The sequence below is a fragment of the Gavia stellata genome, chromosome 7 (assembly GCF_030936135.1).
Source record: "Gavia stellata isolate bGavSte3 chromosome 7, bGavSte3.hap2, whole genome shotgun sequence".
Taxonomy (NCBI): domain Eukaryota; kingdom Metazoa; phylum Chordata; class Aves; order Gaviiformes; family Gaviidae; genus Gavia; species Gavia stellata.
The window spans coordinates 28,676,160-28,700,975 of NC_082600.1; the positions used below are offsets into that span (position 1 = coordinate 28,676,160).

The 24,816-nt window shown below is 39.1% G+C and overlaps 1 protein-coding gene across 1 annotated transcript in view; it reads left to right on the forward strand.

The window, feature by feature from the left end:
• Positions 1–24,816, forward strand: part of SLC25A21 (solute carrier family 25 member 21) — a 268,977-nt gene that overhangs the window by 229,708 nt on the left and 14,453 nt on the right. The window contains exons 4-6 of the mRNA XM_059819839.1: positions 8,698–8,764; positions 15,248–15,307; positions 19,785–19,892. Of these exons, the coding sequence (XP_059675822.1) occupies positions 8,698–8,764; positions 15,248–15,307; positions 19,785–19,892 (235 nt within the window). The remainder of the gene's footprint in view (positions 1–8,697; positions 8,765–15,247; positions 15,308–19,784; positions 19,893–24,816) is intronic.

Sequence of the window (24,816 nt, forward strand, 5' to 3'; positions counted from 1 at the left end):
AGTATTTTTCTGAAGTATCTTAAGAGTATCTTTCACTGACAGTCCCTTCCTTTTTAACCAATCACTTTTCATACTCTGTTGCCTTAACTTATTTGAGGGATTTCTTTCATGAATTGGTCTGCTTCTAGTATTCTTATAGCTGGACACTTGGTCTTCTTTTAGCATGTAGTGTAACATCAGTGTTACTACAGACGCATGTTAACAAATAATTCTGTATTACATTTACTTGCTGTGAAAAAAAAATCTGGTTTTCCTTAATTCCCATGTGTTGCAGCTGATGGTGATTTACCTTAATGCATGCTCACTGGAAAAAGTGAAATACGCTATGAAAATAAGTACCTAATATTTAGTGCTGGTGTCTAAAATGGCAGTATCTGTGGAGTAGACACAGAATAGATAAGGAAATGTATTTGCATAATAGAAATTCAGAAGCTAGCTTGGCTAATTGTGTCATTTATTACTTTGTACAAGATTCCTGTAGGGACATGTGTTTAACATTTGCAGTAGGATAATATACATAACATACTTCACAAGAAAAAAAGCTTTTTGAAGAGCAACATAGTGTCCAAGCCTGGTTTTCTATGAGTGTGTCCAACCTTTACCATCTTTTCAACTCTGTGCCTGTTGCCCCTGAACGACACTGTCCTGGTTTCGGCTGGGAAGGAGTTAATTTTCTTCCTAGTAGCTGGTATAGTACTGTGTTTTGGATTTAGGGTGAGAATAATGTTGGTAACACACTGATGTTTTGGTTGTGGCTGAGCAATGCTTACACTAAGTCAAGGAATTTTCAGCTTCTCACACTGCCCTGCCAGGGGCACAAGAAGCTGGGAGGGGACACAGCCGGGACAGCTGACCCGACCCAAACTGGCCAAAGGGGTATTCCATACCATATGACATCACGCTGGACAAAAAATTGGCGGGGGGGGGGGGGGGCGGGGGGGGGTGTGTGTGGTGTGTGGATGGCTGCTGCTCAGGAATGGACTGGGCATCGGTCAGCAGGAGGTGAGCAACTGCATTGTGCATCACTTGTTCTGTATATTTTTTTATCATTATTTTTTTCTTTCTTTCTCTCTTTCCTGTCCTATTAAACTGTTTTTATCTCAACCTACGAGTTTTACTTCTTTCTCCAATTCTCTCCCCCATCCCACTGGGGGCAGGGGAGAGTGAGCGAGTGGCTGTGTGGTGCTTAATTGTTGGCTGGGGTTAAACCATGACCCAGCTTTCCCTATAGCATAGCTCTGCAGATGGGCAAGTGGTTGTAGACACTGTGATTGAAGGTAAACTACATGTGTGAACTGGCTAGTGGCTTGCTGCTCTCAAAATAAATGGCTAAATTGTAAGTCCCTTTTTCTCAGCGGTAGGTACTAATTTGTGCCTGCTTTCACTGAGCACTCCCTAGTTTTCCTGAAACTTCCGGGAATTTAAAATCTTTTCCATCTCCAGCTAGGTCAACATAAACATTACTTCACACTAATAGCTATATTATAGTAATATTGCCCTGTTTTCAATTGTTTTACTTTCTGTTAGTAATAATTTCACAACATGCTACATACCATGAAATAAAGATACCTTTTTCCTGGTATAAATGAAACTTTATGCAAATTTTATTACATTTAGACATACTTTCTTCCTCTTTTTGAACACCCACCCTTCTACCAAGCATGTCTTCAAAATTCCTTCCCTTTGTTGAAATAAAAAATTTTGTAAAATCATAAAGTCGCGCATTCGTTTAATGTAACTGACATGGTCATGAAACCCAGGTCTTTTATTTATACTTGGGATAATGCAAAGGTAATGAAAGCAGAATTGAACCTAAGAGGTTTTTTGTTTCAATTATAAAACAATGTGGGTAAGAGACTTGGATTTGACAGCAATAGAAGAAAGGGAATATTGTGTTCATGCCTTCAATCAGCTTTATTAGATCCTTAAAGGGAAAATTATGTGAAAGACAGAGGAAGAAAACAACAAACTAAGCAAGAGCCCAATTGCAGTACAATTTGGAGAAAATAACTGATTTAAGTTGGTCGTCTTGCCAGGGTGAATGACTCAAGGCTTCCAAACAAGAAATGGAAACCAGAAGGATAGCGAAAGCCTGAAAGAACAAATTGAGAAGATATGATTGACTGTAATGTTTCAAAATCAACTGCTGCAAAGATGAGTTTGGGCTGTTGCCCAGAATACAATTGAATGGTGATGTTCACTTAGACCCTTAATGCCGAAACAAAATAAGATGTAGCTGTGTTTCTGTTAGGCATTTACTTGTTCTTTCCAGTGTCTCTAGCTAGGGATACAACGTCACGTCCTCTCTCTTCTATCACACGCTGCAGTGATTGCTGCTGCTGTTCCATAATTTTTCTGAACACCAGATTTTTGAAGCAAGGCCTGAATGCAGGTGATAATATCTTTCAAATGTGAAATGTCATCACCATTCATTAGTTGACTTTGAAAAATTTTATACACCGTGTGCAAGTAGACTAACTCAGTGTTGTTGACCAAGGGAAAGAGAAGTGTAAGTCAGTGTTGTGTGTGTGTGTACTTTCTGACTGACAAAGCCATTCAAGTTTTTGTTACTATTATACTTTTTTTTTTAAAATTAAGTAAATAGCTCATTCTGCAAAGATTTCAAATAATTGTATCTTTAACGGGCATGATTTGTAAAGCATTATTTGGAAAAGTTGAGGGCAGCAGCTTGTCCTCCACCTCAGGCACAAAAGGTTCTAAAAGAGACTACACTTTGTGCAAAAAATTAGTCAGTTGACAATAGGCAGTGATGAGATGGGATTGTCTTCTACTTCCTCCTTTCCTTTATTCCTTTCATCTCACTGGCTGTGCTTACTAACCTTTTTTCTGTTTCTATTTCAAATGAGGAAGAAAACCAAAAAAAACCTAAACCACAGTTCATAATTAAATACTGAGCTAGTTCTTACCATGTTTACTGAATTACATATTGCATATATGGATGTATATCCTCAAAGTTTTCATGTGTTTTTAGATTTCTAAACTTAATGTGTTCCATAGGAATAGACCTTAACTCCTTACTGTCTGTTTTTCATGATAAGATTTGCCTCCACAGAGAAAAGGAGGAGTAAAGCAGTGAAACCCGGTTACAGATCCCTTAAAATTTTAGGGATTTGTAGAGCCATGAGTATAATTGCTGAGCTCTGCAGATTCTCCTGCTTCACAGTAGAGATTGCTCCAGCAGAAAATCTTCAGTGTTGACCTTACAGCTGCAATAAGCAGATCAGCTTGACACAACATGCACAGTGATATCTTTGCACAGGTATCTTTGCCGCAGGGTGGCTGACTGGGTAAAGAGGGCTTTAAACCAGGAATCACGAGGGAGGGAGAGAGTTACCGCAGCTCTGAGGGAGCAATGGACACAGCTGACAAGCAAAGCGCCTGGGGTGATGTGAACAACGAGGAACACAAAATGAACAAAACAGGGCTTAAGTGGCATCACCTCAAGCGTTTGCATGTAAGCAAGGAAGTCTCTCCGTAGTGCCTGCACACCAAGGCACGCAGCGTGGGGCGTAAACACAAGGAATTAGAGATCTGTCTGCAGCTGCAGGGCTGGGATCCTGTTGGGATCCCAGAGGTGCAGTGGACGGCTCGCATGACTGGAGTGCTCCAATGGAGGGATACAGACTCTTTCGGAAGGACAGGCCAGGAAGACAAGGAGGGGGAGTTGCCCTTTATGGGAGAGAGCAGCTGGAGTGCATGGAGCTCTGCCTGAGGGTGAATGTTGAGAGCTTATGGGTAAGGATTAAAGAGCAGACCAATACTGGTGACTTTGTAGTGGGTGTGTACTATGGGCTGCCTGACCAGGAAGAACTCTGCAGACAGCCAGAAGCAGCCTCATGTTTGCAGACCCCTGATCCTCATGGGGACTCCAACCACCTTGATACCTCCTGGAGGGACAACATAGCAGGGCATAAGCAATCCAGGCAGCTACTGGAGAGCATTAATGACAATTTCTTGACACAAGTGAAAGAGGAGCCGATGAGGAGAGGGGCTCTGTTGGACCTTATACTCACAAATGAGGAAGGCCTCATTGAGGATGTGAAGACTGAAGGGAGCCTTGGTTGTTGTGACCGTGAGTTCAGGATCCTGACAGGAGGCAGCAGGGCAAAAAGCAGGATCACAACCCTGGCCTTCAGGAGAACAGACTGTGGCCTCTTCAGGGATCTGCTTGGAAAAGTTCCATGGTATAAGGCTCTGGAGGGAAGAGGGGTCCAGAAAAGCTGAATAGTATTCAAGGATCACCTCCACTCAAGAGAAGTCCATCCCAACACGCAGGAAGTCAGGGAAAAATGCCAAGAGGCCTGTGTGGTTGAACAAGAAGCTCCTGGCAAAACTCAAACATAAAAAGGGAGTATACAGAAGGTGGAAGCAGGGACAGGTAACATGGGAGGAGTATAGAAACAATCTGAGCATGCAGACACATGGTTAGGAAAGCCAAAGCCCACCTGGAGTTGAACTTGGTGAGGGATGTCAAGGGCAACAAGAAGGGCTTCTATAAGTATCTAAGTGGTGAAAGGAAGAGTAGGGAAAATGCGGGACTGCTGCTGAATGGGGCAAAGGCCCTGGTGACACAGGACATGGAAAAGGCTGAAATACTGGATGCTTTCTTCACCTCAGTTTTTAGTAGCAAGACCAGCCTTCAGAAATCCAAAGCTGTGGAGAGCGGGGGGAGGTCTGGCATAAGGAAGACTTACCCCTGCTGGAAGAGGATCAGGTTAGAGAATACTTAAGCAAACTTGACATACGTGAGCCCTGATGGGATGCACCCACAAGTACTGAGGGAGCTAGCTGACATTGTTGCAAGGTCACTCTCAATTATCTTTAAATGATCAGGTCAACTGGGAGAGGTGCCTGGGGACTGGAGGAAAGCAAATGTCACTCCCATCTTCAAAAAGGGCAAGGAGGAGAATCCAGAGAACTACAGGCTGGTCAGCCTCACCTTGATCCCTGGGAAGGTGATGAAGCAACTAATCCTGGAAACCATTTCCAGGCACATGAAGGACAAGGCAATGACTGGGAGCAGTCAGCATGGATTCACAAAGGGGAAGTCATGCTTGACCAACCTGATAACCTTCTGTGATGAAATTACTGTCTTGGTATACGAGGGGAGAGCAGTGAACATTGCCTACCTAGACTTCAGTAAGGCTTTCAACACTGTCTCCCATAAGATCCTCACAGAGAAGCTATTGAAGTATAGACTGGATGAGCAGACAGTGAGGTGGATTGAAAACTGGCTGAGTGGCCAGGCCCAGAGGGTGGTGATTAGCGGTACAAAGTCTAGCTGGAGGCCAGTAACTAGTGGTGTACCCCAGTGGTCAATACTGGATCCAACTCTGTTCAGTATCTTCATTAATGATCTGAATGATGGGGCAGAGTGTACCTTCAGCAAGTTTGCTGATGATACAAAACTGGGAGGAGTGGCTGATATATCAGAGGATTGTACTGCCATTCAGATGGACTTTGACACTCTGGAGAAATGGTCTGACAGGAATCTCATGAAGTTCAATAAGGGGAAGTGTGAAGTCCTGCACCCGGGGAGGAGCAACCCCATGCACCAGTATTACACTGAGGGCCAATCAGCTGGAAAGCAGATTTGTGGAAAAAGCCTGGGGGTCCTTGTGGACACCAAGTTGAACAGAAGCCAGCAATGTGCCCTGCAACCAAAAGGGCTAGTGGTATCCTGGGCTGCATTAGGAGCAGTGTTGCCAGCAGGTCAAGGAAGGGGATTCTCCCCCTCTACTCAGCACTGTGAGGCCACACCTAGAGTTCGGAGTCCGGTTCTGGGCTCCCCAGTACAAGAGAGACATGGACATACTGCCAAGAGTCCAGCAAAGGGCCACTAAGATGATTAAGGGACTGGAGCATCTTTCATATGAGGAAGTTCTGAAAGAGCTGGGTCTGTTCTGCCTGGAGGAGAGAAGGCTCAGGGGAGATCTCATCAATGTGCACAAATACCTAAAGGAAGGGTGCAAAGAGAATGGAGCCAGACTCTTCTCAGTGGTGCCCAGTGACAGGACCAGAGGCAATGAGTGCAAACTGAAACACAAGGGGGTCTGTCTGAACATCAGGAAACATTTTTCTTCTGTGAGGGTGACTGAGCACTGGCACAGGTTGCCCAGAGAGGCTGTGGACTCTCCCTCCTTGGAGATATTCAAAAGCTGTCTGGATGTGGTCCTGGGCAACCAGCTCTAGGTGGCCCTACTTGAGCAGGGGGTTGGACCAGATGATCTCCAGAGGTCCCTTCCAACCTCAACCCTTCTGTGATCAGGAGCAATGGATATTTGCTTTTCATATTTTCAGTTCCCATTTCTCTAGACTTTTCAAACAATCCACTGCCTGGTCTGCTGGTATTTCAACCCCAAGCTGTAATAGAATGGTGGCTTACTCTTTAGAAGTGATTACCTGCCCTGCAAGATTGCTGAGATGGCAGATCTGTTGCTCAAATTCCTGGTATATCCTTCCCCTCCACATTCTTTCTGAGAATTTTTTCCTGAGATCCTCAGAGACCATGGGAATGTTACAAGGTTTATCTATTCAATAGCTGCATACATTTGAGTATACAAGAAGGAAAAGCAACCTGTACTGCTGTGTAAGGCTGGGTAATGCTGCTGTGTGGTTTGTAAAACTGAATTGTTGATTTACACTGTGTATTTCTCTGCTTATGTGTCTCTTACTAATGAGAAAATCTGTACCAAGTTTGTGTCTCACTTTTTTGTAGTCAGAGCTACACCTGTGAGTAGAGCAGTGGAGCACTTTTCATTTTCCAATTCCAGTCATGCCGGAATACTAGAAATTCCAAACGGGATGTCTGTTGTAGATATGCTTACAGTGTTTTAGATTGAGCTGAAAGGAAGAAAGTGTTTATAGGGATCTGTGTTCTTGTAGCTGATCCTACTTGGACCTCAGTTTCAGTTTGAACTCACATTAAACTGTATGAATCACATGCTTAAAGTTATTCAACATTTCAATAGCTTGCTGAATCAGCAAGAGTGTACTCTGAATATGTATGAACCGTTAAAGACTAAGACTGGATCCAGTATACCTATATTGTTATATCCATATCTATGTGGATAGATATAGATGGATGTATGTATGTATATATACGTTTGGAAAGTGAGACTTTGGGGAAATTCAAACATCTGATGACTCAACTGAATTTCTGAAATCTCCTACCCAAGGACTTCCAGTGTTTTGTCATGAAACCCTCATAGTGTAAAATGCTCAAAGTTTACTTTTATCATGGACTGGAATTCATAACTTGCTTACTTCAGAGGAAGGATAAGCGATATTCCCACTCCGAAGCATTTTTAGAAAGCCTATATTATTTATATTGGAGCAGCTTAAGAAGAGAACTCCAGAGAAGCATTAGAAGAAGGGTGGAAAAAATGGTATAGCATTTCTGGTATTTTACATTCACGTAGGGAATATGATTTTAATTGTTTTCCTTTGACCTGCACAGGATAACTATAGGAGAATCTGTTGATGTGATGACTCTTCCACACCCTGCAAAAATATTCCAAGAAATAGACTGTTTTAGAAAGGTGAATCACCACCTTTCAACATCACCGACTTTCAACATTTTAAAAAGACACAAATGTTTTGCTTTAAGAGGTGATTTCTTCTGTAGGCAGAATCCTCTTACAGTCCTGAAAGACATGTATAAACTCTGAAGATGGATAAGTTACAAGATATACCCTTGTTGGCTGGCAAGGCAGCTTCTTGCTGATGCATTAGATGCCTTTCTGAACTCTCCCCATGCACTATCTAGGTTAATGTGGAGACCTAGCAGACAAGAACTATATCCTCACCTGGGGATTTTGAGAGCTACCTGTCATTTAAAGCATTCCCAAGACCCAGTGTTATGCATCGACATTGGCCTTGTAAGCAGAGCTCAGGCTGCCCGCAAATGCCATGTGTGTTTATATATATATATATATAAAAAGTTTAGATGATGCAAAGCAAAGCATTGCAACAAGTGGATCTTTGGCTTCAGGCCAGCTCCAAAAGTCAGCAGCTATTGTAAACTCCTTAGGTGTTTATGGAGCCAGGCACAAGAAGGGCAAAGACCTGAATGAGTACAGTAGCAAGATACTGCCCAAATGTTTTTTCCAAGATGAAATACATACATTCTGTAATGGCTCTGTGTATAGCTAACTTGTGTTAAAACTAAGTTGTTGAAAAAATTACTTCATCTATTTTGAGGCATATCTAAAACTAAACTTTAAAAGATGACTTAACCTAGCATCTGAAGATGAGCATGCAGGTTTTTTGTACACAACTTGCTGAAGTCACAGTTTTTTCCAAATCTGTATTTTGTGACTTCAGCTTTTAATATTATTTTTGCTATGTCAAGAAAATTAAAACAGTTAAATAATACTTCCTCTTCCTGTTAAAACTGTTCCTCTTCCTTTAAATAGAATTTCTTCTCTACTTAGAAAAAATGGATTGAATTTTTACTTATTCATTGCTGATTTTTTGATATCATCTCACCAGCAGATAACAGAAATGCTAGCACATTAGTTACTTAGCAAGTAAGCAAAGAGTATCGTTGTTTGTCTGTATGCTTGGAGGTGCTGAAAGGTTAGTTGTGTTATTCAAGAGTGAAAATAGAATTGACAGTATGGTAATGATATGTTGTTTATCCATACAAAAATAATTCCTTTTTTTCTTCAATAGATTGCTTGGCTTCTACAAAGGAATATTTCCCCCCATCTTGGCTGAGACACCCAAAAGGGCGGTGAAGGTAAAAACCACATACTTCCTCCTTTAAAAATATGAGTAGGCACAGTGGCAGCTGTAAAACATTTTATTTCTCCCCCACTGATTGACAGTAGACTCTTAAACTTATTTGGCATATTAATCCTCTGATTTTTACTAGGAGGAAACTTTCTTGTTGATAGCACAATAAAAACTGTGCTTGATTAAGAAGTGTAGGATAAGCCTCTAAAACACTAGGAAATTTTTGACCTGTATGTTTAATGTTACTGAAAAACAAATTACAATTAGTTTATATAACCAAAATTAGTAAAATACATTAAGTAATATTTTAGCCTTATAATTACCTCTGATTTAGAGATTTTGTTTCACTGAAAATGCATAGCAACTCACAAAACAACTAAGAATAGCTTAATAAATTAACACAAGAAGACATTAAAGAAGCCACCCTAATAAGTACTTACTCAGCAACTTGAAGTAGTATATGTGTAGGTTTAAAGTGCTGCCCAGAGTTTTCTGGTACTCCAAAGAGCACTCTACTCCATACTCTCACTTTTCTACAGATTGAACATAGTAATGCGTACAACTCTTCATCATGCAAAGAACATTTTACTCCAGCTCTCTTACAGTTGAAATAGATGCTAGCCTATCAAAGTGTATTTGCTGTCAAATGTTGATCTGATTTTCTTTTATTATCCTTTATATTGATTTGTAGAGCATTATTTTAGTAACATTCCTAAACAAAACACATCAATACATCAATTTTTTTTCACTTAAGTCATGCAACCTTTTTAATTAAAAACAAGTAATTAGGCACCTCATCTTAAAGTTCTAAATCTATAAAGCATCCGTTGTGTTGCAAGCGAATGTTTCTTTGTCTTCTACTCCAGAATTTTGAAGTTTCCCGAAGTTGCACCAAATATGTCTAAAAGTAGTTATTATACAGAATGTCTTGATTTTCCTTTCTTTCTTTTTTTGTTTCTTTCTAAAAAGGCTGCATATGATTCTGGTCCTTAGTCTGCAATTAATCATTCACATTCCAATTCCTTTACAGAGGAATAATATTTGTATAAAGTGACAGGATGTGACCTTGTAACAGAATCCTAAAGGAGTTCTGGTAATGTCATCTTCTTGTTTGCATTGGCATTTTAGATGCAAACGACATATGTCACCTATCTCAAAATTATTTAATACAACTAAGAAGACTAAAGTTCTATTTAACAGCAAAGTGGCAGTGAAAAACAGATGGATGATATTTAGAAGATTCCTAATAACTCGTTTTCTTCAGACTGTGGTGTTTCCTCTGTCTCTCCATTTCATTTTGTTTGAAACAGGTCAAAGTTAATCTGATAATTCTTTTTAGATTCCAGCATATATTTGGTTAAAATACAAACCCAGGTTTGATTTCTGTCCTACCAACCTGAGTAATTCAAAAATCTTGAGTCACTTTCTCTTGTTCAAATTGATTAAATTGGCTTAAACCCCATGATATTCAATATAATTATAGAATCATAGAAAGATTTAAGTTGGGAGGGATCTCTGGAGGTCATCTGGTGAGCCTCCTGCTCAAAGCAGGGCTGACTTCATGGTTAGATCAGGTTGCTCAGATGCCTTGTCTCGTTGAGTTCTGAAAATCTTCAAGGATGGAGACTGCAGCCTGTCCGTGCTCCTGCTCCAATGCTTAATTGCTTTCGCTGTGAAGAATTTTGCCTTATATCCAATACAAATTCCCCTGTTGCAACTTTTGCCTGTTGCTTCTCATGGTTCTGTTGTGGACCTCTGAGAAAGTCCCACTTTGTCTTCTGTATAACCTTTAGATGGTGGAAGACAGGAATAAGATCCTCTTAGCCTTTTTATCTCCAGGCTAAACAGACACGGTTCTCTCAGCCTCTTGTTGTACATCGTAAGCTCACAGCTCCTTAAATATCTTACTGGTGCTCCCTTAATGGGATGCTTTCTACCTAATCCTTGGGCTCAGCAGTGTTTCTGCAACCATGAGAATCAGGTTTAAATGCTAAACATGTTTTTTAATTAAATCATTGAATTCTTTATTTCTTTACACTATTCCTTTAGATTTTATGCTGTTCCTAGGACACTAGGAGGACTTTAAGTTACCTTGAGACATCAGCTATATTCTACATTAGAAGAATTCAGTGACAGAATAGGGCAGGACAGTAATGTCCTTGTAAGAACCTGGATACTGAAGCAATTCAATGTGAGATGCTATATGCCAGCACAATTTCTAACATCCAAAGCGGGGGTTATACCCATGCTTTGACCTGAAGAGAATCCAGTTTGTCTCAAATTGCCATTAACCTTATTTGGATTGGATGCCAACGGAAAAGTCACTGCTTCCTTTGGCTCACTCTCCACCTTTGATTCTTCTAATAGTTTTCCTCATTTTAACAGGCCCCAAGATGTCCCTTGTCCACTGCCAAACTGACTAGTGAGATTTAGAGGAAGGCTATGTCCATGCCTATGGTTTTGAGACTTGAGAAAGCACAAAAGGTAGAGAGGCAATTTCTAAGTTCTAGCAGCCTTGATTTGTGTTTGTAATGAACTTTTTAAAAAACTTCTAGTTATAGTGTCTTTTATATCTCATAAAAGTGTATAGAGAATGGAGAAGAGAAATTTTGTACTAAGAAGAAATTTACTTGTGCTACTGGAATATTCTATTTATCTGGGGTGGATACTTGCAAATAAAAATAAAGCTACTAAAATGAAGTTATTTAGCCCCAGTTATTCAGCGAAGTGTTGAAGCTTCACTTTTAGTCAACTACCTTCTCATGTCTGTCTTGCTATTTCTTTTTTTCTCTCTCTTTATTTCCCTTCTAAAAAGAAAGCCGGTATTTCTGGAAGACGAAAAGTCAAAGTTTATAACTTTATGTTAGATTGAACTTGGAGGAAAAAAGTGATGATGCCAATACAATGGTTAACAGATGAACTTTTGGGGCAAATTTATATTGTTCATGTGTTCCCAGACATCTTGTTTCGAGCATATATTTTTATCTTAGAGTTATTGAGACATCTGGTAAGTACTTTGGCTATTTTCTGTGCAACTTGAATTAAAGTGTATCTTTGCCAGATGGACAATATTGGTTATTATATACACAAAAGCATGTTTTAAATACATTTATTCTGAGATTTGTTTGCGCAAAGCTATTAACTTAATACAACTGTAGAGAAAAAGACAAATTACGCTGTGTTTTTAAAAACATTCTGGGTGGACGTACATGATACAAATCCATGTGATATAGCTAGATACTTTTTGGCAAAATTGTACATATACTAGCCAGTCTAGTACACCCAGCAACATTTATATTGAGTTTTATTGCTATTAATTTGTTTTCTTTAAAAAATTATATAAAACATAGTTACTATTATGTAGTTATTTCATTTATGACTCTAGGAAGCTATTGATTTTTAGGGTAATATTTTTAAGACCAAAAAATTGCTAGGTAATGTATTTCTGCCTTTATTACAACCATTTCACAGTTCTGTAACACTATGGAAAACATTAAGGAATACCAGAAATTCCATTAAAGGTTAGGAGGGTAACAATGAGTAGAAAGATGCTGGAGAGAGAATAAAGCAAACTTTATCACAATAAGAAATTAATTTAGTTCAGTGAAGTAACTCACCCACCCACAATTGACACTTTCTCAGAGACTTCCTTTTACCTATAAAATATCTTCAGTTACCCAAAAAGATAGACCTATAGTCTAAGTAACACTTCTATCTTTTCTGATTATTGACAAGGCCAGTACAAGAATTTTAAACATATTTGCAGGACATTTGCAAGATTAGTGTTCAATCCGTACACTATTTGGAGGGCAGTTAAATCTGGGCCCTGATTCTAGGACCTTTTCTGCAAAATGTGAAAATAATCCCTGCTGAGGATTGAAAGAAGTATCTATCCACTGGCCAGAGTATCAGTCCTTCAGTTTTCAGAATATAACATCCTAATTTTGCATTGTGTATACATATTCCCTTCCGCTTTAAATGTGGTGGCATTATTAACACATGAACACCCAGTTCTCTGATGGTTTTGGTGCGATTCCAGTGACTTTTCATTTGAAGCAGGTCTTGATTGAAAAATGTTATTGACTTTGCCATGGGACAGGGTTCTAAACAAGTTAAAATGTCAATGTGGTGCTTATTACTCATGTTCCTGCACACGTGGTTTGTGGGAAAGCTGTTCTGTTCTGATAGGTCTGTGCTAACAGAGCCCTGAGGGACTGAGCTTGTCTTCTTTGGCTGAGACCCAGCACAGGTCACCCAGTCTTTCTGTTTTGCCTGAAAAACTCTATTCCCTTATGTTTCTTACAATTCCCGCCTCTCCGTTGACCTCATTTCCCATTGCCTTCCTCTCATGGTGAAACAGTTTGATTGTCACATGCATGGGCAGGTGCTATGTGAGGGGTCATGGCCTCACGTGTGGGAGCGAAATGCACGGACTTTCAGAGGTTCCCACCTTCCTTTGAATCAGCTTGCTCTAAACTAATCAAGTGTTACAGGTCAACTTTGGAAAGTAGCCAGGAAAGTCAGAGGCTCTAGTTATTTACTTTTGCTATGTAGGGGGGTGACAGCTCTTGCACTAGTAGGTATCCACCTGCACTGATGCAGTCTTGGTGAAGCTGTGACAGGTTTTTGTTGTTCAGTCCCATAATACTGGACATGCCGTGTAAAAGTCACTTTCCTTTTGCACACACAGTCGTGAATACTTCTAGGACAGATTACAGGACTCACAAATAGTGAGCTGTAGTTATGGGCCTTGTGTTGTTCCATGTGTGAAAATTGCATGGAATAACACCTCCAATATCTTTGGTTTTACCTGGAATTCAGATATCTACTCTTTATAACCTGCAGGATTTTCTGCTACCCTCATTCCTCATGCTAGAAGATGGTTTCCACTGCCCTCAGAACTGTCTTATGTGGCATCAACCTGAAGCGCTTTTTCAGTGGCTTCAGCAACATATTAGCAGAATACGAATTTGAAACAATGTGGGTTTGGGGGAGATTTGCTGTACATGGAAGCACTGGACTAGAAAGGAACTCTTAAGTCAGCAAGTCTAGTCCCCTGCTGTTCTATAATCTCCTTCATAAACTTATCAAACTCTCCATTACAAGTGATTAAGATTTTTTTTCCCCCATTATTCTTATTGAAAGACTGTTTCAGGACCCCGCCCCTTTGGTTGTGAGAAAGTTTCATCAGATTTCAAGCCACATTCTATTCATGAGTAGTTTTTACACTTATACCCAATTACTTTACATTACATATCTTTCCTTTCCTTGTTTTTCATATTCTTGCAGCCTCTCTTTTGCTAGACTAAACAAGGCAAGCATTTATTCTGCTTCAGTCTTCATTCTTGAAAAAAACTTTAAGTTTTCCGTATGGTCCTGGTAACCCTGTTTTGAATATGCTGTAGTCTGAGTTTATCTTTTTTGAACAAGGGCGGCCAGGATTGTGTGCCGTATTTCAGAGGGCATCTTACCAATAATTTGTAAAATGTCACAAATACCCTTTCTTTAGAGTATAACTTGACCGATGCATCTTAGACTTTGTGTCCACAGACAAGGAAGTAGGTGGTGAAAGTCTGTCTGCATATGTCAGTGGGAAGCTTCTGACTGACTTCAGTGTGGTCAGGGTTATTCTTAACACTGTTCTTGGAAGAACAAAGCTGTTAATTTATTCCACTTTGATTTTTAGATTTCACAAAAAGTATTCTGAAAATTAATGGATTTGGGTGGCAAGAAGTGTTAGGTTGCAAAGTGAGCCATTTACAGATGGTTGTCTTTCTCCATGTTGGTGCAGGTGAAGCTGAGCTTCTCATTTCTTTCTTGAAGTTCAAACATAAAAGAGTACACCTTTCAAAACTCATCCTCTAAGGAATCGCAGATGCTCAGAACTTCTGAGCACCACTGACTGAAAGCAGACAATTGGGTGGAAGATTTATTTGTAAAGAGCAAAAACTGAAAGTAATGTGTCTGTTGACAGTAAAAGATTATAAAAATCTACAGACTTTCCATCTTCAAAATCTGCAATTACATCTCTCTGGTGGGAAGTAGACTAATATCTGAGAAATGTGAAAGTGATTGCAGTATATTATATTAAAGATGTGAAGGTGATTTCTTGGGAGAAATGATAGTATCTGCTACTACATTTATACCAGTATATGAAAGTTAGATGCTAGAGGAAAAGTATATAAATTATCACAAACTATGTGTTGTAAGCAAACTGTTATGTAAAACATTAATTTAATTGCACTTATGCTACTATTATGCATGATACACTAATAAAATCCGTTCTGAAGCCTAATTGTCTACTATTGCACATCTGACACTGCTACAGAGAGTGTGAAAAAAAAGTGGCTTATATTTATTTTGCAGAAATGCACATGGCTATTCAGGATATGAGGTAGTGAAGCTCCACTGCAGTTTGGTTTTACTCGTTTGCCTAAGTAACTCAAAATTTTTTCCAGCGCAATTTCATTCTAACTTTTATTTACAGTTTTTCACCTTCGAACAATACAAGAAGCTACTAGGATATGCATCATTACCGCCAGGACTGGTATGTATGGATACAGAACTTCATGTTCTAATTTAATATGTGTATACTGAACAGTCCCATCCATTTCCTACCATAGAAGGAGCCCAAAATTAAAGGGGCCAGTTCAACCAACAGTTTTTCACAGAATCACAGAATCACTAAGGTTGGAAAAGACCTGTAAGATCATCAAGTCCAACCTAAAAAAAAAAAAAAAAAACACCACCAAAAACCAACCCACCCAACACCACACAGCACCATGCCCATTAAGCCACGTCCCACAATGCCACATCCACACACTCCTTGAATACCTCCAGGGAGGGTGACTCTACCACCTCCCTGGGCAGCCTATTCCAATGTTTCACTACTCTCTCAGTAAAGAACTTTTTCCTAATACCCAGCCTGAACCTCCCCTGGCGCAACTTGAGGCCATTTCCTCTAGTCCTGTCACTAGTCACTTGGGAGAAGAGACCAACACCCACCTCTCTGCAACTCCCTTTCAGGTAGTTGTAGAGAGCGATAAGGTCTCCCCTCAGCCTCCTCTTCTCCAGGCTAAACAACCCCAGTTCCCTCAGCCGCTCCTCATAAGACTTGTGCTCCAGACCCCTCACCAGCTTCGTCGCCCTTCTCTGGACACGCTCCAGCACCTCAGTGTCTTTCTTGTAGTGAGGGGCCCAAAACTGAACACAGTATTCGAGGTGCGGCCTCATCAGTGCTGAGTACAGGGGCACGATCACCTCCCTACTCCTGCTGGCCACACTATTTCTGATACAGGCCAGGATGCCGTTGGCCTTCTTGGCCACCTGGGCACACTGCTGGCTCATATTCAGCCGGCTGTCAACCAACACCCCCAGGTCCTTTTCTGCTAGACAGCTTTCCAGCCACTCCTCCCCAAGCCTGTAGCATTGCATGGGGTTGTTGTGGCCAAAGTGCAGGACCCGGCACTTGGCCTTATTGAACTTCATCCGGTTGGCCTCAGCCCATCGATCCAGCCTGTCCAGATCCGTCTGCAGAGCCTTCCTACCCTCGAGCAGATCAACACTCCCGCCCAACTTGGTGTCATCTGCAAACTTGCTGAGGGAGCACTCAATGCCCTCATCCAGATCATTGATAAAGATATTAAACAAGACCGGTCCCAAAACTGAGCCCTGGGGGACTCCGCTTGTGACTGGCCACCAACTGGATTTCACCCCATTCACCACAACTCTCTGGGCTCGGCCGTCCAGCCAGTTTTTTACCCAGCGAAGAGTGCACCTGTCTAAACCACGAGTCGCCAGCTTCTCCAGGAGAATACTGTGGGGAACAGTGTCAAAGGCTTTGCTGAAGTCCAGGTAGACAACATCAACAGCCTTCCCCTCATCCACTAGGTGGGTCACTTGGTCATAGAAGGAGATCAGGTTGGTCAAGCAGGACCTGCCCTTCATGAACCCGTGCTGGCTGGGCCTGATCCCTTGGTTATCCTGCACGTGTCCCATGAGCGCCCTCAAGATGAGCCTGTCCATAATCTTCCCCGGCACCGAGGTCAGGCTGACAGGCCTGTAGTTCCCTGGATCCTCCTTCCGACCCTTCTTGTAGATGGGTCAGAACAGGTTTGTCCCTTGAAAACATTGGTAACAGAATTTATTAAAATGATAGTTACATTAATTTTTATAGCAAATGTCTTAAAAATAATTCCCTACAATGTCATAACATTTGTTGACATGGATAGTGACAATCACCATGGAAGAGTCTGTATGCAGCTTGTCATTCTTCATTCTTGCAAAATAACAAAAAAAAGTTGAACATTATCAATTTTTATTAATTCATGTGATAGTGACTAGAGACCTCAACCAGGTATCAAAGTGCTATTCTGCAAGGCACAGTGCAATTATAACAAAAATATAGACCCCAGTCTTATTCTAAAGACTTTATAACAGAAACATAAACTATTGATAGGAAACTGCTACCTCCTTTGAAGTCAATGGCAAAACTCCCTTATACATCAGTGGAGTTAGGATTTCGTCTCGAAACCATAACTTTTAAAAACAATATACAGGACATACATACACACAAAAATGTTCCAATGCTCACATGTAGCTTACATATGTTGTCTGCATTCTCCTATATAGGGCTTAATTCTGTTATCATACCATTTGGAATAAAAAACTTTTTATAAGAATTACTGCTTTCTGTGGTGTAAGAATGTAAGTAATAGTAAATATATGTTTTCACAATAGTGGCATCACAACTGTAGGAAACAATTGACATCTTTATGGTTATGCTATTTATGGTTTTGGTAATGAATGTTTCCCAATACTGATCATGATAATATTTTCAGACAAATCTTGAAAAAGGCTGCACATAACTTCTATGGGAGATGCTGGCCAGTTTTCCCCATAATCATAAGGTTTTTTGTTTAAAGATAATTTTTAACTAGCAAGTTGTTTCTTTCTTGAAAATTCTCAGTAAGTTCTCATTCAGTATTTCTACTTTAATCTGTTGCTTCCTTCCAGTTTACTTATCTTGCATTTGTTAAACATTTTTTTTTCTCTGTAGAGGGTCCTGTATTTTTCTGATAATTATCAAGGTATCACAGCATTAAGCAAGACTAAAATTGTGAATTATCTGGAAGAGGTTAAATACCCACTTTGTTTGTTAAATAACAAACAATAAAATCCTCAACACCTGTATTATAACTTTCTTGCCTGAATGAGTTTTGAACTGCAATTTGTTTTATAGTTTTGGCTCTCAAGAGAGAAGTCTGTGATGACTGAAGGAAACACATAAAGTCTTGTCTTTTAAAAACAAATAACTCCACACCATGTGAACCAAAATGACATCAAAAAAAGAGACATTCGCTTTATCATTATTTCAGGTCTCTCTCAAACAGTATTACTGCCATTTACATTTGCCTTCCATTGCAGCAACTGAATGGTCATGGAAGCAACTAGTTTAAAGCAAGTTTCCTCTTCCTCTTAATTATTCTACTGACCCTATAGTTGTTTACAGTATCTCCTATTTTATCTTGCCTTTTTTTCAGTAGGCTCTTCTCATCCTTAGATGTAAATAGAGAGGCTGATATTTGTTCTCTATCAAGTGGAAAGAACAGAGTTTGAGGTTCCATAGTACACCATCACTTTTTTTTTGAGGAAAATATGCTGGAAACTTGTAAACATGCAATAGCTGACCAAAAACTGCTCTGATTCATATAGCAGATGCAGCAACCATCAAACACCTCTGACATTTTTAGTGCCATTCTGTTACCATAGAGGCATTTTTGCCCCCAAGATAGCCATGGTAGCGAGGGAAAAAGAACACTGAGAGGGTCTAAACTAGGCAGAATGCTTCTAGGTGCCTCAACAGACCTCATATCAAGACAACATTTATTGTTAAAAGAGAAATGCATACATTAGCAACATCTTCCTACTGGCTTCAGTCTCATGGTTGGTGGTGAAAGGGATAAGTTATGTTCCCATCTCATAATGGAAAAACAGATTTGTTGGTAACACAGTGTTCTCCAAAGGCAGTAAGGCTGGATCTTGCCACTACCCTCCTAACTTACCATTCTTCTCTTTCTTGAGCTCTCAAGAGTCCCTGCTCAAATCACCCTGTATTGAATAAGTAATTTTTCTCATTATTGTTTTTTCCTTACCCTTGGTTTCCTTGAATTTCAGCAAAGGTACTCAGTATATTATATTTTGGACCTGGGACTCTTGTCAGCCCCTAGAAAGTTTGGAGATGTTAAATGGAGGCAATAAATGTGTAAACTTATCACAAAAATTAACACCTCTGAATTTTCTCAATTGACCTAAATATTTCAATATTATTTTTCTGTTATAAACGAATTAAGGTATTTTAAATGCTGTGTCATGATGGAAAGCAAAGCAGTGATTATCTCCATTCCTATGGCTGTAATGTATCATCAACTTCTAAGTAAATGGAGTTAATTCATTCTTGCAGAGGATGCTGACATTTCCATGTGTGCCACTCATTCCCCTGTTAACCTTTTCAGGATTGATATTTTCTTAGGAGGACTTTCCTTCTACTTGTGTAATTTGCTTGAGTACTGCGCTATTTAAATTTCTTACATTTCTTTTATTTTTTTTACTTAATATGTTAGTATTATATGCTTAATTCTCAGTGCAGAGTTTTTATTTTTTCCAGTGCTGCATAACTGCATTTATATTTGTGTTTTTATTCAGACTCCACCCAAAGATAACGTGAAGGCATTGTTTTTCCATGTTTTCATACTAAATTGGTACCACAATTTTTCTTCCAGCTGAAAAGAGAATTCATTGACAGTGCTATGACATTTTATTTTGTATTTTTTGGAATGTTGTTTATGGCTATTGTCATATTGTCTTCATGAACTGTCAGCACCTAATCAAGGGCTGAAGTTGTTTAGTAGAAGAATTATTACATTACTGTAATCTCGCAGTTTGCATTGTATCATTCAGTTTCATAATCTGATGTATGGGAAATTTTACTCCTTAATTTTTAACTTTAATTTTAACTTTCCTAGGCATTTGCCATTGCTGGCTTGGGATCTGGGTTGACAGAGGCAGTTGTGGTTAACCCTTTTGAAGTAGTAAAGGTTACCTTGCAGACAAATCGGAATGCCTTCACAGAGGTATGAGAATTGCTCCATTCTTCTTTTTCCGCTTTATTAGGCGTAATGCGCTTCAAAGTTCATATTTAGAGCAGAATGTCTATAATATATTGGGTTGGTGCAAATTATTTTCCCTCAGGCTTAACAGAAATGGAAAAAGAGAAGAGGCTCAGTAGACAGTATCTTCAGATATGCACAGAGATGCATACAGTATTGTTAGCAGTGTCAGCATCTCCATTGTAAATATTGTGTGCCTGAAGTATGCCTTCATCCCTCCAGAACAGCCAGCAGCCCAGCACTGTGAGGAATTGTAATCCAGAAGTATGAACCTGAGCCACTCGGTGCATTTGCCCCAGCAGGCTCCAGACTTCAAGTGAGCACTGAAGGTTAGCGTAAAACACCATGGCTCCATGCCTTTGCCAGGTTCCAGCTGGTGTATTTTGTGTTAAAAATGTAGCTGGTAGATTTCAGAGTCTTAGATGAAATTATTTATATTATAGGTCTTCACATTTATAAGCACAAACAGGGAAATAGTTATATAATAAAGCACACCGATAATTTAAATTCCTGTTTCATTTCAGAGTTTTATTATTTAAATATTGTTTTCTTCAAAGAAGTCAGTGTGCAAAACTAACTTTGTCCATGGTTTTGGGTACTACTGAAAGGGGAAAAAAGTTAAACTGGAAAACAGTGATTCATCAAAATCAAGTGTTCCCAGGAATGCACCAGCTTCAGTTTTTAATGTAGCAAATGTTCCAGGCTAAAGTGAAGGAAAGCAGTCACACAGTTCCTTCTTTCTTTTCTCAGTGAATAAGACTAACAATTGTCAAATCAGTTCTTTCAAAATCTTTTGAGAAATCAGCTGTACCATGGTAGAAGTGCCAAATCACATAAGCATGGCATGAAAAGGTTGGCTGAATCCCTGGTGAGGCATGATTTTTGCATATTCTATGATTAGGTTTTGACTGAGTTAATACTTGCATGCCTTGTAGCACTCATCTGCACAAATTGAATGCTTTTCGGGGATGCACAATAAAATGATTTATCACCTGGCCGTTTACAAAGGTTGTTTGGGCCAAACTCCTCAGGTACACTCTGGCAAAGTACTGCCACTGATTTCCAAATGTCATAGACTAGCTGGTACCTACTCCATAACTCATCCAGAGAAGCATTCTCTTTCAGAATAAATTTTAAAACATTTGATAAATTTCTGTTCGATTCTCAATGCATATGAAAGATGTTTGGTTCCTCCAAGTCTCCAGCCTAGACATTTTTTACCCGCGGGCAGGAAAGCCACTGAAACAGAGAGCTAATACAGTACAGGAGTAAAAAGGTTAGAATCCTGGAAGGAGAGAGACTGAAAGTGGGAGAAAGCAACACGTGAGAGGAGCTCTCTCTCAGGAAGGTGATATGAAAAAATTATGGATTACTACTGCTCCAGCAGTAGTAAACTAAGCAGATATTCTGGATCTTTCTGCCTCACAGTTGTGAAGGTACAATTAACCTATCTTAATAAAAATACATCAGTATTATATTTTGAGCAAACTAGTTCCTGTAAAGTTGCAAGAGACCAATATATCCTTTCGCTTCATACATTTTAAATTTTTCTGTATTGCAAACTTTATAACAAAGCCTGGGTGTTTTAGTTTGAAAATTTTATGCAATTACTTACTTTAATTGCAGCATCCCTTCTTTGGTGACCTTCAGAATACTCCAATAATCACTACTGTAGCTGTTCAAAAGCGTTCTGAGTTGTTTTGGTTTAGGTGAACATTCTTTGAATTTAATTTAAATGCAAATTTTCACAAAATCCAAATAATAGTATGTTATCATACAAATAAAACTGTAAAAGAATGCCATTGGGACTCCACTAGGAACCTAGTTTACACCTAAAAGATAAATAAAAATGTCTATTTGCCCTAATGAAAAAATCCAAGGGACTGAAGTTCTTAAATCACAAAGATAGTTAAATCACAGACATATCAATTTTTAATGTATCTTTAAAAAAAGTGTTAGAATTCCACATTTTGCTGTAAATCAGGAGAACTCCAGTGACTTCGTTACCATGATCTCAAGTTCTCATTAATAATAAGTTAAAGAACATTCCACACTAAAGCATGTAAACTCAAGCCTATCGGGAGAAGCATGCGCATGTTATATTATACAGCGTATTGCAATGGTACACACATTTCATTACCATGCATTGTTTTTCTAAAAGGTTTAAATAAAGTATGTACCTGTCCCATTGTGTAGCTTTCATACTATATGATGAAACCTAATGCAGTTCACATATTTCTTTGACTATTGTATTGAAATAATAAATATATCTTGTTTAAAAGGAACAAGGAAGAGCATGAACACATACACCCACACCCAGACTCCTGCACACCCCCAAAGCAAATATTCACACACTACGGTGACAGCTGAATTATTCTGTGGTACCAGATCATCTTTCTAGGGCTAATAAGTTTAAAGAGGAAGGCCACTATAAATCACATATCAGCACTTTTGTAATGTGGATTCCTACAGGTAAAAATAGCGTTGACTTTTTGTTAAGGTAAACTGCTAAAAGGCCCAACACTTTGTTGTTTGGTTTTCTTTTTTTTTTTTTTCTTTTCCCTGTAGCCATGGATAACTCACTGGCTGTAGAAGCTGGTGTGGTAATAAAAATCTTCTTACCTGACTTAAGAGTTGTGATTAATTAAACTACTACAAGTTTCTGCTTTATGATGAAAAGAATCTGACTCCAGATTCCACTGAATAGGTCTCAATTAAGTATAAGTCAACAGTTGTGTGAAGTGAATTAAACTCCAGATGTTTATACAATAAATTCCTCCATCTGAATTAGTCATCCTAAGGTCCTTCCGTCATCAGTGATGAAACACAGAACTTCTATGGCTTGATCAGCTAACATTTTAGATGCCTGCTTTGGATGAAGTGAGGTGCTGTCTAGGAGAGCCCTCTTTATTGCTAAAGGACTGAAAAAGGGAGGCTTTTTGGGTAGCTTAGATGTAGATGTAGACATTGAAGGTATCTACATTTGGACTGATGAATCCTATCTCAGGTGTTCAGCAAGTGATAGGCTTCCCCTCTGAGTCAGTAGTAAATCTGTCTTCAAGATGAGACCAAGGGATGCCTTACTATTGAAAGTTGCTGTATTCAGCTTCAATCACTTTATTCAGGATGACTAGTTATTTTTTAAAGATCTAATCCACATTTTTTGTGCATGAGAAAAGATTTATTGCTAGTATCTGGACCATATTCAATGTTGGATATCTACATTTTAGAATAGATTCTGATTTGAATCCCTGGGGATAGTTAGAAAAGTAAACTATAGTTAAATGTATGCAGAGCATTGACAGAATAATATTAGTTACCAAATATGAAAAAACAGAATGAAACTTAGTATAAAAGACTAAACTTGTCAGTCACCTAAATAAGCAGTCATATGCTGTGTCAGATATAATAGGCATCATTTGGCTGGTGCTGTTGGTCTGCCACAGTGATATTTTGAAATGGAAAGCTATTAAACAAATACGTGTATTGAAATTAGCAGTGTTCACAGCATTGTAGTCAAAATTCTTCTATATTTTCATGTTTGAGCCTCCTAGTGGAAATCAAGTTTTGCCTTTCTAATTAAATATTTGGTTACCCAGAGCTGGCTTTATGCTTTGGAGAAAGCCATACTCAAGTCAACAACCTTTTGAAAGGAACTTTTCTATAATTCTGCTAAAAAGAAATCTAAAATGTTCAGAAGGGGAACACCTAAATCTGAGTATCACAGTATATTGGAAAATAGATCAAATGTATATGTAGTCAGGCAGATCCTGTCTGAGGAACTGATCATTATGTAAGTGGATTCCGAGGAAGTTTCTTCCTTTCTACCTTTCGTTAAATGCAAGTTGGCTGACTAAAATGTTCTCTATGCCTTTTGGGCATTACTTTCAAAACAGGAGTTCCAAAGTCAATATTTCCTAAATCTGTACCTTGCAATTTAAATGGGTGTTCTGATTTTCAAAATCTAACTACACTTTTTAAGTCAAATAATTCATTAGGAGGGCAAAACAGGATTTCCAGTTGGATGCTTAAGAAAAAAAAAAAAAAAACAAATGCCTTCTTTTCAGGATTTTCAACACTAGAAGAAGAAAGTTTAACATGTGATGTGGTTTTAAAAAGTGCTGTGTACCCAACAACTCCTTCAAAATTCACTGTCTTCAAGGAGTGGTTTGCATTCTTAACAGTATGAAGAGCCTCAGAGGGTCCAGAAGGGTTCTCAGGCAATATATATGCCTTTTGTCACCCTTTCAACCCTAACATTGAATCTGGAAACTGCCAAACTGATCTTCAACACAAGTATTTACGGCCTCCCTTGCTGCTCCAATTTGTGGCTCCCAAGGACTTGCTTCCCTAGCCATAATGGCTCAAAAATTTCCTGTTCCAATTCTGCCCCTTTTATCACTCCCTCACTGTGCATATTCCTGTGCCATTGGTTTTACTGGAGAAGCTGGTTTTGTCCTCTTATTGTCCAGAATAATTGTTATATACTCTGGTTGTGTAAGGGTTTCATCTGTCATAATCTTAACAGCACAGCATCAATGATAAAAAAACTATTGCCAAATTCAGACATTCAAAGCCACATGTTGCTCTATAAAATCTATTTTTTTAATTATTATTTTAAGACCTTTTTCATTGCTTTAGCGATCCTTAGTCTTTTGCAGTATTCAAGTTATGCTTTCATGTTTTTTCTGCAATCAAAAAAATGAGGAATCTTCTTTTTTTTTATGAAAGTTGTGATTTTTACATGATCACAGGAAAGGGGAAATAACAAATATGGTGAGACTTAAGATAAAATTACAAGAATTGGCAGCACTGTGTTTGTCAACAGGATTGAAATGATGCTATGGTTATTGTTTTCTTTTTGTAAAGATGATCTCTTCCTTCTTTT